The sequence below is a fragment of the Elgaria multicarinata genome, chromosome 9, assembly GCF_023053635.1.
Source record: "Elgaria multicarinata webbii isolate HBS135686 ecotype San Diego chromosome 9, rElgMul1.1.pri, whole genome shotgun sequence".
Taxonomy (NCBI): Eukaryota; Metazoa; Chordata; class Lepidosauria; order Squamata; family Anguidae; genus Elgaria; species Elgaria multicarinata.
The window spans coordinates 2828468-2844177 of NC_086179.1; the positions used below are offsets into that span (position 1 = coordinate 2828468).

The following is a 15710-nucleotide window of genomic DNA, read 5'->3' on the forward strand; positions in this document are numbered from 1 at the left end:
TGCACTCTGGGAGGATCGAGAAGAGATCCTGGCCCTCCTCTGTGTGATAACCTTTTAAGTATTTGAAGCGTGCTCTCATGTCTCCCCTCAATCTTCTCTTCTCCAAGCTTTTCCTCCCGTTGAGAACACCCATTGTGTAGCCGCAGGGGGGGGGATTCTTATCGGGATCACAGTGGAAGCAAAGGGTTAAAGCCCTCTCCCCACGGCCCCAAGCGGCACGGCATGCCAGCTTTTCCCCCCTTTCTTTTAAAATCCAGGTGTGTGGGGCCAAACCCACATCTTTTGGCCCTGTGATGCTGGTGCCTTCCAAGTACGTTGGACCACAACTCCCATCATCCCTAGCCAGAGGATGATGGGCATTGCAGTCCAATACATCTGGAGGGCGTGAGGTTGGGGGAGTCTGTCCTAGGGCAACAGGTTGGCTTTTAATATGCCGCTTTTAATTCATCGGCCTAACGCGATCGGATTTGCCACGAGACACGGACGGCCTCTCTTCTCTCTAGGCGGGGGAGCTGGCGTGCGTCCCAGCCCAGCGGTGCTCCCAATTAGCTATCCCACCCAATTTTGTGTCATCTGCAAATTTGATCAGCGTTCCCTGCACCTCCTTGTCCAAATCATTAATAAAAATGTTGAAGAGCACTGGGCCCAGGACTGATCCCTGCGGCACCCCACTCGTTGCCTCTCCCCAGTTTGAGAAGGTTCCATTGATAAGGACTCTTTGAGTCCGATTCTGTAGCCAACTGTGGATCCACCTAATAGTTGTTCCATCTAGCCCACTTTTAGCTAGTTTGTTAATCAGAATGTCATGGGGCACTTATGACTCCGCCTCCAGGTCCAAATCAGAGGGGCCACTGGCAGTGGGACCCAGGACCCTGGTCTCAACAGCATGATGTGCCATGGTCCCAACACATCCCTTCTTCTTTCCGGGCCGTGTCTTTTTAGATTGTAAGCTCATGGTCAGGGCCCATCTTGTTTTGCTGTTTTCTCATTAGCTGCTCCGGGAATCTGTTTTGGCTGAGGAGCAGGATAAAGATGCAAGAAAGAAAGACGAAATAGGTGGTTTATGGCAACTTGGGTCTCTGTTTCTTCTGGGCTGGAACATTTCAAGAGATCGCACCATCAGCACTTTGTTCGGGAGGATTCACGATGCCACAGAAGTCCCACTGGTACCCAGGGATGCCTCTCCTGGCAGGCCCATCCAGTTTCTGCTGTGAATGGTGGAGGTCAGAGTTTTAGTAGCGGCTGGAAGAGAGAGGGGGGAGGGGGAGGGGGAGGGGGAGGGCAAGGTGTGGCCAGGGAGGATCCCTGGTGAAGAAGCGGAACAAGGAGGGCCGGCAGTGTTCAAGGCTGTGCCCATTCTAACTAACACTGATCCCAGCTAATAGGCTTTGCTGACAAAGAGGATTAAGCAACTTCCAGCAGCTGGAGGTATGGAGAGTGTGGAAACGTCCCTGCTATGAAGGGGTCCAGCTAGGGGTCAGTGTGTGCGTGAGGAGGGGGGAGGCAGGCAGGCAGGCAGGCAAGGGAAGGAGGCAGGGAGCGCACATCTCAGTTCAGCATCCCCTGCCAAGAAGGTGGAAACGCCCCCATCTCCTTGAACAGCTATCTAGTTTCAGTGAGTTTCTCCGAAATTGAATTTGGCCCTTCGAAAGAGGGTCAATAACCCCTGGACTAAAGGAAGAGAATTTGGTGTGACAATAGGGCTGCATGGTTCACAATGGTGCATGGCCAGACATGGAAAAAGCCGCTCCGTCTGTCTGTCTGTCTTTCTCTCTCTCTTTCTCTCTCTCCCACTTCTCCCTTCCAAATGTACCATGCTCCATCTATGCACTTCTATGCATCCTACCCACTCCAGGTTTATCATTGCAGAGCGCCAGTGTGGTGTAGTGGTTAGAGTATTAGACTGGGACTCAGAAGATCCAAGTCCCCACTCTGCCATGAAGCCCTCTGGGTAACTTTGGGCCAGTCACAGACTCTCAGCCTCGCCTACCTCACAGGGTTGTTGTTGTTGTGAGGATAAAATGGGGAAGAAGGAGGACCAGGTAAGCCAAGTCAGGGGTGAAAGCTTCAGGTTTGAAGAGGAAAAATGGTTAAGTGGGATATCAATGTAATAAATACATCTCTTCTCGATCCTCCCGGAGTGCAGGACATGGAGTAACGGGCTCAAAATAAAGGAAGCCAGTTTCCAGCTGGACATCAGGAAAAACTTCCTGACTGTTAGAGCAGTACGACAATGGAACCAGTTACCTAGGTAGGTTGTGGGCTCTCCCACACTAGAGGCCTTCAAGAGGCAGCGGAACAACCCTCTGTCAGGGATGCTTTAGGGTGGATTCCTGCATTGAGCAGGGGGTTGGACTCGATGGCCTTGTAGGCCCCTTCCCACTCTGCTATTCTATGATTCTATGATAGATAGATAGATAGATAGATAGATAGATAGATAGATAGATAGATAGATATCATTTCATGGTCAAGAGAACAGCATCAGTGTATGCGTTGTTGTGCAGACTTCTACTGTTACTTTCTACTGTTAGTTTTTCCCTACCCTGTGCCTGCTTACCCTTCCCTGTACCTGTTGGCATTCTCTTCCCCTCCTTATTGTTTTACTATGATTTTATTAGATTGTAAGCCTATGCGGCAGGGTCTTGCTATTTACTGTTTTACTCTGTACAGCACCATGTACATTGATGGTGCTATATAAATAAATAATAATAATAATAATAATAATAATAATAATGCGTCAGCGTTGTGAGGTTCCTCATGCTCAGATTGCACCCGCAACTCCATCCCTAGCTGACTCCTTCCCAGTGATATGAAACCAAGTCCCCTGCGTTGTGTGCAACAGCATACAGACCCACTCGCCCAGCGAGAGAATTTTCCCCAGTCACCACCTGCAACAATAACCTCCCTTTAGGCACATGGGTCTGAGCCGAAAATAAGACCAGCTGTTCACACAAATCGGGAAATAAAAACCATGAAGAACTTTGCGGCACCTTAAAGACCAACAAATTTATTGCGGTATAAGCTTTCATGGACACAGTTCACTTCACGGCATCTGATGGGGTGGACAGTTTTGCTCACTGCAACATTGAGATGACGTGAACCAGCAGCAATCCACCTTTTGTGAGTTTTCTTTGGAATGGGCACAAAAATAAAAAAAAACCCGCTCTAGCGTTTCAATCACCAAGGTGAAATTTTGGAACAAGAAAGTTGGCATCTCACACATCCTCATGGAGCTTTTCCCCCATGAGGAAATCCCACATGCCCCAGTGGGTTTTAAGATGGGGAAAAACAGGGCTCAATGGATTCATAGCGGCATTCCTATTTGAATTTGACCAATTTTAAATAATAGTTGGTGAATACTTTAACTTTCAGCTGGACCATCATTCCCCAACCTGATGCACTCAGATGCATTGTTTATTATTTATTTATTTATTTATTTATTTATTACATTTTTATACCGCCCAATAGCTGAAGCTCTCTGGGCGGTTTACAAAATTTAAAACCGTAATAAAACTACCAACAGGTTAAAAACACAAATACAAAATACAGTATCAAAAGCACAACCAGGATAAAACCACACAGCAAAACTGATATAAGATTAAAATACAGAGTTAGAACAGTAAAATTTAAATTTAAGTTAAAATTAAGTGTTAAAATACTGAGAGAATAAAAAGGTCTTCAGCTGGCGATGAAAAGAGTACAGTGTAGGTGCCAGGCATTGGACTAGAACTACCATCATCCCCAACCAGCATGGTCATCTGGAGGGAACCAGGCTGAGGAAGGCTAAACTAGACCCTGTACAAAATATATAAAAATATCAGGACTTCACTCAGAGACTTATACTCTGAAATATTCACAAAATATCAAATAAGGGGAAAATGTAAGACCAAAAGATGAACCCTGCTGAATCAAAATAAGGGTCCATCTAGTGCCAGCCTTTCTCAACCTTGGGCACTCCAGATGTGTTGGACTACAACTCCCAGAATGCCCCAGCCAGCTCTGCTGGCTGGGGCATTCTGGAAGGTGCAGTCCAACACATCTGGAGCGCCCCAGGTTGAGGAAGGCTGACTAGTCCAACATTCAGTTCACATAGTGGCTGACCAGCTGCCCAAGGACATGAGCCCATGTTCCCCAGCAACTAGGGTACATATTTTCTTCTGCTGCCCCTTATGCCTGGAATGCTCTTCCAGAACATTTGAGAACTACAAGTTCAACCGCAGCTTTTAAAGCTCAGCTAAAAACTTTTCTTTTTCCTAAAGCTTTTAAAACTTGATTTTGTTCTGACTTTATACTGTTAGTTTTACCCTACCCAGTGCCTGTTTACCCTACCCTGTGCCTGTTTGCATTCTCTTCCCCTCCTTATTGTTTTATTACGATTTTATTAGAATGTAAGCCTATGCGGCAGGGTCTTGCTATTTTATTGTTTTACTCTGTACAGCACCATGTACATTGATGGGGCTATATAAATAAATAAATAATAATAATAATAATAATAATAATAATAATAATAATAATAATAATAATAATAATAATATAGCTACTGGAGGCAGCATAGAGCCAGAACTAGTAGCCCTTGATAGCCTCCTCCTCCTCCAGGAATTTTTCCAACCCACTTTTAAAACCATCGCAATTTGTGACCATCACCCCATCGTGTGGAAGTGAGTTCTGTAGTTTTGAACTTGCTTCCTTTTATCTGTCCTGAATCTCCCACCGATCAGTTTCTTGGAATGACCCCAATGGGAAAGGAAGGCAAAGCATTTTGGGTCCTGAAGGATTCAAACTACGTTAACTGGAATAAATGGACCCTGAGGTACTTTTTAAAAAAGGCAGAGGCAGCAAAATAGGTTTGATCTCTGTCATTTTTCTTAATGCTGTCTTTGATCAGCTTCCCTATATGGAGGGATCCTCCTTCCTTAGAAAAGAGAAGCCACTTTCTTCTGCCCTAAGGAAAACAGAGTTCTCTTCCTTGATGCTAAAGATGGATGGTACTGAAGATGGTTATGGGGTACCAGTTACTTATTTGTGCAAAAATTCAGCTCGTAAATTGAATCAGCACAAAAAGTTTATGTCCCCCTGAACCCCAAACATTGGACTAGCCCATATCACATAACTACATGATTGTGGGACTGACCCCTTCAGGATAAACCATCACTCTCTCCAATCCAATGATACAAGGTAATCCAGTGCTTATTTTGGGATACAGGGGAATGTGTTCAGAGGAGGGCAACCAGGATGATGAGCGGTCTGGAAACAAAGCCCTATGAAGAGAGACTGAAAGAACTGGGCCTGTTTAGCCTGGAGAAGAGAAGATGGAGGGGAGACATGAGAGCACTCTTCAAATACTTGAAAGGTTGCCACACAGAGAAGGGCCAGGATCTCTTCTCGATCCTCCCAGAGTGCAGGACACGGAATAACGGGCTCAAGTTACAGGAAGCCAGATTCCGGCTGGACATCAGGAAAAACTTCCTGACTTTTAGAGCAGTATGACAATGGAACCAGTGACCTAGGGAGGTTGTGGGCTCTCCCACCCTAGAGGCCTTCAAGAGGCAGCTGGACAACCACATGTCAGGGATGCTTTAGGGTGGATTCCTGCAATGAGCAGGGGGTTGGACTCGATGGCCTTACAGGCCCCTTCCAACTCTACTATTCTATGATTCTATAAACTTTAAGCTTCATCCCATGTACCTGCTTCCCTTGAATTATCCCCGTAGTGCTAAGCTTTCACGGCAATTGTTGTTTTTGCTACCGGCCGACTGCGATCCTTTGCATACCAGGAAGTGAGTTTAAAGGGGGAAATGTAAAAAATCATTAAAAATCAACAGATGACCCAATTCAATTCAAATTTGGTATGCTTAAAGCTCTCCCTAATATCTATTACTGTGCCAATTATGGTTTCTTCATCTTTAAAGCTTATGCAGATGTAAGCATTTCTTTAAAATCCTGCTCCTGCACCCCAGCGGTGGCTCGGAAGATACGCTCAAAAAATAGGGGCTAAATATGGCAAATCTTTTTTGCTTTATTGCACAATTAAAGCAGGATGCATGGGAGTACTTCACAATCAAAGCAGATTATAAGGTGGAAAACATCTGAGTCCTTTGCATGCAATTCGCAGTGATTGCACAGTATAACGCTGGGGTGATAAAACTCTAAAGCTCCTGATTCAGTTAACTAAGGCCTAATCTACACCAAGCAGGATATTCCACTATGAAAGCGGTATATAAAAGGCAGGAGCCACACTACTGCTTTACAGCGGTATTGAAGTGCACTGACAACTGTTGGGGCCCATTGACACAGACCATAGACCGCTTTCATGGTGCAATATCCTGCTTGGAGTAGATTAGGCCTAACACAGTTCTGTTTTGAACTTTTACCCAAATAAGGAACTGGAACTAGTGACCAATTTCAGCATCTTAAATATTTATCCCCAAAAGTTGGGGAGAGTATTATGAAGAACTCACAAAACACACCTGGCCAATGCCACATATGTCCACTAGAGGGCAGCAGCATTCCAACCAACTTGTCACTCAGGAGTCTAAACGGTCCATGTTTGTGATAAAACTACTATTTTGGACCATGCGATGCTCTTTCTAGACCACGAGTGTTGAACACCTTCCAGCCTGAGGGCCAAATTCAGAAGTAACTCCTCCATTTCACTTTATGAGCATGTGAACAAGGTTCGGGAGCCTGCTGATTCGAAGCTGTGTAGGTGCTCAGAAGCACCTTTTCACTGCTACAGAGTTGAGCTTGTTGTTGTTGTTTATTCGTTCAGTCGCTTCCGACTCTTCGTGACTTCATGGACCAGCCCACGCCAGAGCTTTCTGTCGGCCGTCGCCACCCCCAGCTCCCCCAAGGTCAAGTCTGTCACCTCCAGAATATCATCCCTCCATCTTGCCCTTGGTCGGCCCCTCTTCCTTTTGCCTTCCACTTTCCCTAGCATCAGCCTCTTCTCCAGGGTATCCTGTCTTCTCATTATGCGGCCAAAGTACTTCAGTTTTGCCTTTAATACCATTCCCTCAAGTGAGCAGTCTGGCTTTATTTCCTGGAGTATGGACTGGTTGGATCTTCTTGCAGTCCAAGGCACGCTCAGGATTTTCCTCCAACACCACAGTTCAAAAGCATCTCTCTTCCTTCGCTCAGCCTTCCTTATGGTCCAGCTCTCGCAGCCATAGGTTACTACGGGGAATACCATTGCTTTAACTATGCGGACCTTTGTTGTCAGTATGGTGTCTCTGCTCTTAACTATTTTATCAAGATTTGTCATTGCTCTCCTCCCAAGAAGTAAACGTCTTCTGATTTCCTGGCTGCAGTCAGCGTCTGCAGTAATCTTTGCGCCCAGAAATACAAAGTCTGTCACTGCCTCCACGTTTTCTCCCTCTATTTGCCAGTTATCAATCAAGCTGGTTGCCACAATCTTGGTTTTTTTGAGGTTTAACTGCAACCCGGCTTTTGCACGTTCTTCTTTCACCTTCATCATAAGGCTCCTCAGCTCCTCCTCGCTTTCAGCCATCAAAGTGGTGTCATCTGCATATCTGAGATGGTTAATGTTTCTTCCTGCGATTTTAACTCCAGCCTTGGATTCGTTTTAGAGCCCCAGTGTTAATCACTCTTTGCTGCACATTGCAGCCGTGTAACCGATCCTGTGAAGTTTCAGGGCAGGATATTCCACATTCATTCCTGCCCATGTATCACCGTGGGATCCCATGAAACTGACGGGCGGGAGATCCAGGACAAATAAAAGGAAGGACTTCTTCACACAGCGCAGAGTTAAATTATGGAACTCACTACCACAAGTTGTAGGGATGGCCACCAATTTGGATGACTTTAAAGGGGGTTGGATAAGTTCCTGGAGGCAAACACTATCGTTGGCTACTAGCCCTGATGGTTGTGTGCTATCTCCAGTATTCAAGGCAGTAAGCCTGTGTGCACCAGTTGCTGGGGAACATGGGCGGGAGGGTGCTGTTGCACCATGTCCTTTGTGGGTCTCTGGTTGATAGCTGGATGGCCACTGTGTGAACAGAGTGCTGGACGAGATGGACCCTCAGTCTGATCCAGCATCAGGGCTCTTCTTATGTTCTTATATTCTTACTTCGCAACTGTAATGCTGTGGGTTTGGGGCAGGGGGGTCAGCAGTGAAAGTGGCGCCTTGTAGATCATAGAATCATGGAATAGCAGAGTTGGAAGGGGCCCACAAGGCCATCGAGTCCAACCCCCTGCTCAATGCAGGAATCCACCCTAAAGCATCCCTGACAGATGGTTGTCCAGATGCCTCTTGAAGGCCTCTAGGGTGGGAGAGCCCACCACCTCCCTAGGGAACTGATTCCATTGCTGTACTGCTCTAACAGTCAAGAAGTTTTTCCTGATGTCCAGCTGGAATCTGGCTTCCTGTAACTTGAGCCCGTTATTCTGTGTCCTGCACTCTGGGAGGATCGAGACAAGGTCCTGGCCCTCCTCTGTGTGACAACCTTTCAAGTATTTGAAGAGTGCTATGAAGTCTCCCCTCCATCTTCTCTTCTCCAGGCTCAACATGTCCAGTTCTTTCCGTCTCTCTTCATAGGGCTTTGTTTCCAGACCCCTGATCATCCTGGTTGCCCTCCTCTGAACACTCTGAACAGATGGTCTCTTGGAGAAAATCTCTGGGGCCACATTCCAGCATCTTTAATAACGGCAAAGTGTCGGGCATAAATTAGTGTCTGAGCACGCAGCCTAAACAATCTTAACTCAGATTTCTTGTGAGCATGCATCATAAGAACATCAGAAGAGCCCTGATGCTGAATCAGACCAAGGGTCCATCTAGCCCAGCACTCTGTTCACACCGGGGCCAACCAGCCATCAGCCAGGGATGAGCAAGCAGGACATGGCACAACAGCACCCTCCCACCCATGTTCCCCAGCAACTGTGCATTCATTATTATTATTATTATTATTATTATTATTATTATTATTTATTTATTTATATAGCACCATCAATGTACATGGTGCTGTACAGAGTAAAACAGTAAATAGCAAGACCCTGCCGCATAGGCTTACAATCTAATAAAATCATAGTAAAACAATAAGGAGGGGAAGAGAATGCAAACAGGTACAGGGTAGGGAAAAACTAACAGTAGAAAGTAACAGTAGAAGTCTGCACAACATCAAGTTTTAAAAGCTTTAGGAAAAAGAAAAGTTTTTAGTTGAGCTTTAAAAGCTGTGGTTGAACTTGTAGTTCTCAAATGTTTTGGAAGAGCGTTCCAGGCGTAAGGGGCAGCAGACGAAAATGGACGAAGCCGAGCAAGGGAAGTAGAGGCCCTTGGGCAGGCGAGAAACATGGCATCAGAGGAGCGAAGAGCACGAACGGGGCAATAGTGTGAGATGAGAGAGGAGAGATAGGAAGGAGCTAGACCGTGAAAAGCTTTGAAGGTTAACAGGAGAAGTTTATATTGGATTCTGAAGTGAATTGGAAGCCAATGAAGAGATTTCAGAAGCGGAGTAACATGGTCGGAGCGGCGAGCTAAGAAGATGATCTTTGCGGCAGAGTGGTGAACAGAAACCAACGGACTGATGTGAGAAGAAGGAAGGCCAGAGAGAAGAAGGTTGCAGTAGTCCAACCGTGAAATAACCAGTGCATGAACAAGCGTCTTGGCAGAAGAGACAGACAAAAATGATCGAATCCTGGCAATATTATACAGGAAAAATCGACAAGATTTAGCTACTGCCTCAATATGAGGAATAAAGGAGAGCGAGGAGTCAAAGATAAAGCCAAGGCTACGAGCTTCCTTGACCGGAGTAAGCGTAACATCATTGACAGTAAGAGAGAATGAGAGATGAGGAGAAGGTTTAGGAGGAAAAACAAGCAATTCAGTCTTTGCCATGTTAAGCTTCAAGCGACGATGAAGCAGCCAAGCTGAGATATCTGAAAGACATGCCAAGATACGATCGTGAACATCAGGAGAAAGTTCCGGAGATGACAGATATAGTTGTGTATCATCGGCGTACAGATGATATTGGAGACCATGAGATTGAATAAGCTTGCCCAAGGGCAACATGTATAAGGAAAACAACAACGGGCCAAGCACCGAGCCTTGCGGAACCCCTACTGAAAGGGGAAAGGAGGAAGACGAGCTGCCATTAGCCAACACGCTGAAAGAGCGACCCGCTAGATAGGAGGCAAACCAGTTATAGACAGAGCCACAAAATCCAAGGTCATGAAGGGAATCTAAGAGAAGATCATGATCAACCGTGTCAAAGGCAGCAGTTAGATCAAGGAGAATAAGAACGGAATAATGGCCTTTAGACTTGGCAGTAAGGAGATCATTGGTGATCTTAGTAAGGGCTGTTTCGGTGGAATGCAGAGGACGGAATCCAGATTGAAATGGATCCAAAGCAGAGTTACTAGAAAGAAAGTCAAGACAGCGAGAGTAGACCGCACGCTCCAGGATCTTTGAAACAAACGGCAACAAAGAGACAGGTCGGTAGTTAGACAGAGATAGCCTATCAAGAGTAGGTTTCTTGAGAATGGGAGAGACTGTAGCATGTTTAAAAGCAGAAGGAAATGAACCAGAGGACAGAGAAAGATTAATAATATGTAGCAAGGAAGGGAGGATAGCAGGAATAAGATTAATAAAGACGCGAGAAGGAATCGGATCACGAGAACAAGTGGAAGGCTTCGAAGAGCGCAGTATTGTAGACAGTTCATCCACAGAGACCGAAGGAAACGCAGAGAAATTTGCAGGAGGAGCTGACAGATGAGGAACAGGAACTGGAAGAGGAGCAGAGCTGGCCAGATCAGAGCGGATAGTTTGGATTTTAGCATTGAAAAAAGAGGCAAAGTTATTAGCAGACAGAGAGGCGGGGAGAGATTCATTAGGTACAGCATGCACATGCATCCTAAATAAATCAGCACGTGTGGAAAACAGGGTGCTGCTTAGATGGGCCTTGGCCAGCTGTGCACTGGGCACAAGGTTTTGTTCAGACCCCAGTTGGGCGATTTGGAAACCGGCAGATTTGGCTCAGACAGATTCGGAAAATGGCCTCTTCTGTTTGGCTTCCAGTCTTGATTTGGAAATACAAAACTTCATGGCTGCCGTTGGCTGTCATTGGAAATCAACAGATGGCTACACATTTTTAATGTTTTTTCAGAAACGGATAAAATTTGCCGACATAGTAGTTCTATATGAGCAGAACGCATCTGCCAAATGTCAGACAAATAGGTGCTGGTGTGTGTGTGTGTGCTATGTTCCTTTCAAATCTGAGACATAGCTTTGGCTATTGGGCAGTATTAAAATGTAATAAATAAATAAATAAATATGTTTTGAAAGGGAACTGTCAATAACATGTTTAATTTTTAGCAGAACTGAACTGGATGAAATTTGCAGATAGTTGCACCTTCCAAGGGAATCAAGCCTGTCAGGTTTCACATAAATAGGTCCATGCAACTAAGTGCAAGAGCAGCCTTTACAGTCTGGGGGTTCCCCCCCCCCCGAAAAAGAGGATGTGCTTCTTCTACCCATATCTCATTTGATCTGGGAAATTGTTATGAAAATGACAGACAGCATAGAGCTGGCCCTAGCTAGGAAACCTGTAAGATTTCAGGACGGGTGGAGCTTATTTTGTAGAATAAGAATGTTCAAATATCTATCTATCAAAAATTATTACTCCCTGCACTGTTGTTGTTGCTGTTGTTTTAAAAATGTATTTATTTATTTGGCCATTTGTATGAAAATGACAAACAGAAAAGTTTTGACCTCGCCACCTCAGTTGGGAGGGGTGCGCACGTGCATTTATAGATGAGGAGGGGATTCATAGTGTCCTTTTTACACCAACTGAGCGCCTGGTGGCACCTTAAAGCAACCTTCCCCAACCTGATGTCGTCCAGATGTGTTGGACTACAACTCCCAGCCATGCTGGGAGTTGTAGTCCACCCCATCTGGAGGGCCCCAGGTTGGGGAAGGCAGCCTGAAAGAGGAACGCATTTATTCTGCTGCAGGTTGCACATAGTCTTCTTCATCACGTGCACGGTGCGGTCTGGTGTGTTGCAAGCACACTTGCACATATAGTTTGGGGCAGTGGGGTGGGTGGGTGTTTCTGCCTGGCCCCAGGGCTGGTGCTACCATAGAGGCCACTCAGGCGGCTGCCTAGAGCGCCAAGCTAAGAGGGGTGCTGGGTTCAGTGCAGCACTCATGGGCCTGGGCAGGTGAGATGGCGCCCCGTGCTCGCCCAGCCGAAGTGAAGCCAGGGACCCTGGCGTGGGGGTGGGGCAGCTCCACGTTCGGACTTCCGGAACATGCCCGGAAGAAAGAAAGAGAGAGAGAATGTATGGGTGAATGGGGTGCATGCATGGGGTCTTTGAGTTTGTTTGGCGTGTGTGTGCACGCGCGTGTGAGTTGGGGGGATGATTTGGAGATGACATTCCTATTCAATAATGCATTTTAGACCCATAGACGTTCCTTTCCAAATTGTTTGCTATAATTGGGCATGACGTATTTCTTGCACTTTAAAATAAATTTAGCAGTTTCCAGTTTGGTGCTTCTTATTTTTTCCAGGAAACATCTGTTCTTAAAAATCAAAGTTGGCGTTTTTTGGGGGGTTGTGTGTGTGAAAGTAGCTCACCTTGCCTAGGGCGCAAAATAGTCTGGCACCGGCCCTGCCTGGCCCTCTGCACCTGAATAAGAAGCACCCTACTTCCCCCCCCCCCCCCCGCCAGGCCCGCCGGTCCCTTGGCTCCCGCCCTGGAAGTCCTCCCTCGCGCGCCTCTTCTTCATCCCCCACCGACCCCGATCCCCCGCCTGGATCCGGCTCGGGTTTTTGCTCAGGCCCCTCCAGAGGTGGCTCCAGCCGCAGCATCTCATGCGGAGATTGCGCGTGAAAGCATGTGGGGTGGAGAGCCCGGGACGGAGCGCGCGCCCCGGCCAGCCTCTTCGCCTTCCGCCCGCTGCTGTTGCTGCGGCTGCTCTCCGGCGGGCGGCCCTCCCCTTCTCCTCGCCCAGCGGGGAAGGAGCCCCTCCCCGCGCGCCCCCTCCCCGCGCACATCTGGCCGGCGCCTCCCGCGCGCTGTCCCCCGCCGGGCTCTCCGCGCGCAAAGCTCCGGGCTGCCCCCCGGCCCGCGCGCGCACCCGGCAGCATCGCCGGGCCTCCCCTGCCCTGGGCGGCGGCGGCGGGTCCCAGGAGTCATGCCCGGGTGCTGGCGGCTCTACGCGGTGCAGTGGGCGGTGCTGGCCCTGCAGGGCGCCTGGCCGAGCAGCGCGGGCGGCGCCGCCGCCGTGGAGACCCCGCTGCACTACTATGGCGACGACGGTGAGTGAGCCGGGCCGAGGGGCGAGGGGCGTGCGCGGGTGGCTAGGTGGAAACCGGCAAGGCGCCGTGGCACGGTGTTCAATTTGGGTGCGAAACAAAACAGCGTATGCAGAGTTGTCGGCGACGCAGAACTCCTCGGCAGGGCAAGGGGAAGCATGGCGGGGCTGGCTTGGGCTGGGGAGGGATGCCGGTGAGGGGGACTTGGGGCAAAGTATGGATGTTGCTGAGGGTCGGAGAGTTCCCCACCCCGTGCGGAATTTCCCCCTAAATAGTAGAAGCGTTTCACAGCAAACTTCGAAAAGCAAACTGGGGTCGGGGAGGCTGAAACAGGTCTCTGAACTCACAGAGAAGGCCTCCAGACTTCAGTGTTGTTGTTGTTTTATTGGCGCTATTGTGTGTAGGCTTTGCAGTTACACAGAGCTCCTCTTTGGTGGATAGAAACACAATGAATCATTACATTCTCCTCTGTGGTCTGTGTCCCCTCCCCAAATGAAGGGCCAAAGCAAAGCGCCTTCAGGCCCCACTGATTTCAAGGGAAGGAATTAAGCACATACTTCATGCATTCCCAATTAAATCAGTGAGGCTTAAAATTGTTTCAGCTTGGCTATATCGTGCCCCAAAGTATTAGTCGTAAAAATCGATTTACAACAGTACTTTTTATACAACAGTATTTTTTTTCAGGTGAGGTGACTCAAATTGGCCACCTCACCTGAAAGCCCCAGACCAGACGTGGAATGGGGAAGACCTGTTAACATTACCTCATAGCAAGAGGAAGGCTTTCTGCACAGACTCAGATGCACTCCTTGCACGCTCCAGGTGCAACTCTGGCAGTGAAAGCTGGTATAAGAACATAAGAGCCCTGATGCTGGATCAGACCAAGGGTCCATCTAGTCCAGCACTCTGTTCACACAGCGGCCGACCAGCCATCGACCAGGGACCAACAAGCAGGACATGGTGCAACAGCACCCTCCCACCCATGTTCCCCAGCAACTGGGGCACACAGGCTTACTGCCCTTTATACTGGAGATAGCACACAACCATCAGGGCTAGTAGCCATGGATAGCCTTCGCCTCCAGGAATTGATCCAACCCCCTTTTAAAGCCATCCAAATGGGTGGCCATCCCTACATCTTGTGGCAGTGAGTTCCATTGTTTAACTACGCGCTGTGTGAAGAAGTCCTTCCTCTTATTTGTCCTGGATCTCCCACCCATCGGCTTCATGGGATGACCCCAGGTATTTTGAGAGAGGGAGAAAAATGTCTCCCTATCCACCTTCTCCACACCAGGCCTAATTTTGTCCACCTCTATCAGGTCTCCCCTCAGCCTCCTTTTTCCCAAGCTAAACAATCCCAGCTGTTGTAACCTTCCCTCGAAGGGGAGATGCTCCAGCCCCTGAATCATTTGAGTTGCCCTTTTCTGAACTCTTGGCACAAATGAACTCCTGGCAATTAAGAAAATCGGAATTGCCTCGCTAGATCAGACCAAAGTCCCAGCCAGCCAGATGTTCCGTCTCCAGTTGTGGTCACCCTGATGCCCCTGGAAGCTTCATGGCCAGAACACAAAGGTGATGGCGCGGCCCCTTGCGTTCACCCCTTGCCTCTGGTTCTCTGGGATACGCTGCCTCTGGACTTGGAAGTTTCATTGACCTTTTCTTTGCATGGTGGACAAACGCCTGCTGACGTGCATTTTTAGTACCCCCCTAAACGCACCTTCCCCCCCCTCAGCTGCATTTCCCATACATGGATGATGAAAGACCTTCCATCGTCCAGCCAAAGACCTTTTTTATTTTCTCAGTATTTTCACACCTAATTTAACTTAAATTTAAACTTTGCTGTTTTAATTCCGTATTTTAACCTATATCAATTTCTGCTGTGTGGTTTTATCCTGGTCGTGCTTTTTATATTGTATTTTGTATTTGTGTTTTTAGACTGTGGGTTGTTCTATTATGCTTTTCGTGGTTTTAATTTTTGTGAACCGCCCAGAGAGCTTCGGCTATTGGGCGGCATAGAAATGAAATAAATAAATAAATAAGATGCACATGTGCACGCACGCACACGCACAAATATCACACACATTTTATGCCAGGCAACCTGGTGCCTTCTAGATGTTTTGGACTCCGATTCCCATAATCCCTGGTCATGCTGCCTGGGACTTATGGGAGTTGTAGTCCAAAACATCTGGAGGGCACCGCATTGCCCACCCCCTGCCTGAACTCATTTTCTGCGGAGTAACACGGAGCATACGTGCTCGCCGTGTACATGGCGTGAAGCAGCTCTGCGTGCGATGGCGAACAACCTTCCCGAAAGCCAGCTGTGGGTTGCCCCGCACATGTGGGAACGTTCATCGATCCTTCGATTTGCTTCAGAAATGGACAAGTCCTGTCGGCGTGAGGCGCTTGCGAGCAGATGGCCCCCACGCACAAGCGGCGCCCCCTTTGTCT

The 15710-nt window shown here is 47.9% G+C and overlaps 1 protein-coding gene across 1 annotated transcript in view; it reads left to right on the plus strand.

The window, feature by feature from the left end:
- Window positions 1-13147: 13147 nt before the first annotated feature.
- The window catches only part of KCP (kielin cysteine rich BMP regulator), an 88595-nt gene continuing 86032 nt past the window's right edge, over window positions 13148-15710 (plus strand). The window contains exon 1 of the mRNA XM_063134496.1: window positions 13148-13271. Coding sequence (XP_062990566.1) covers window positions 13148-13271 — 124 coding nt within the window. The remainder of the gene's footprint in view (window positions 13272-15710) is intronic.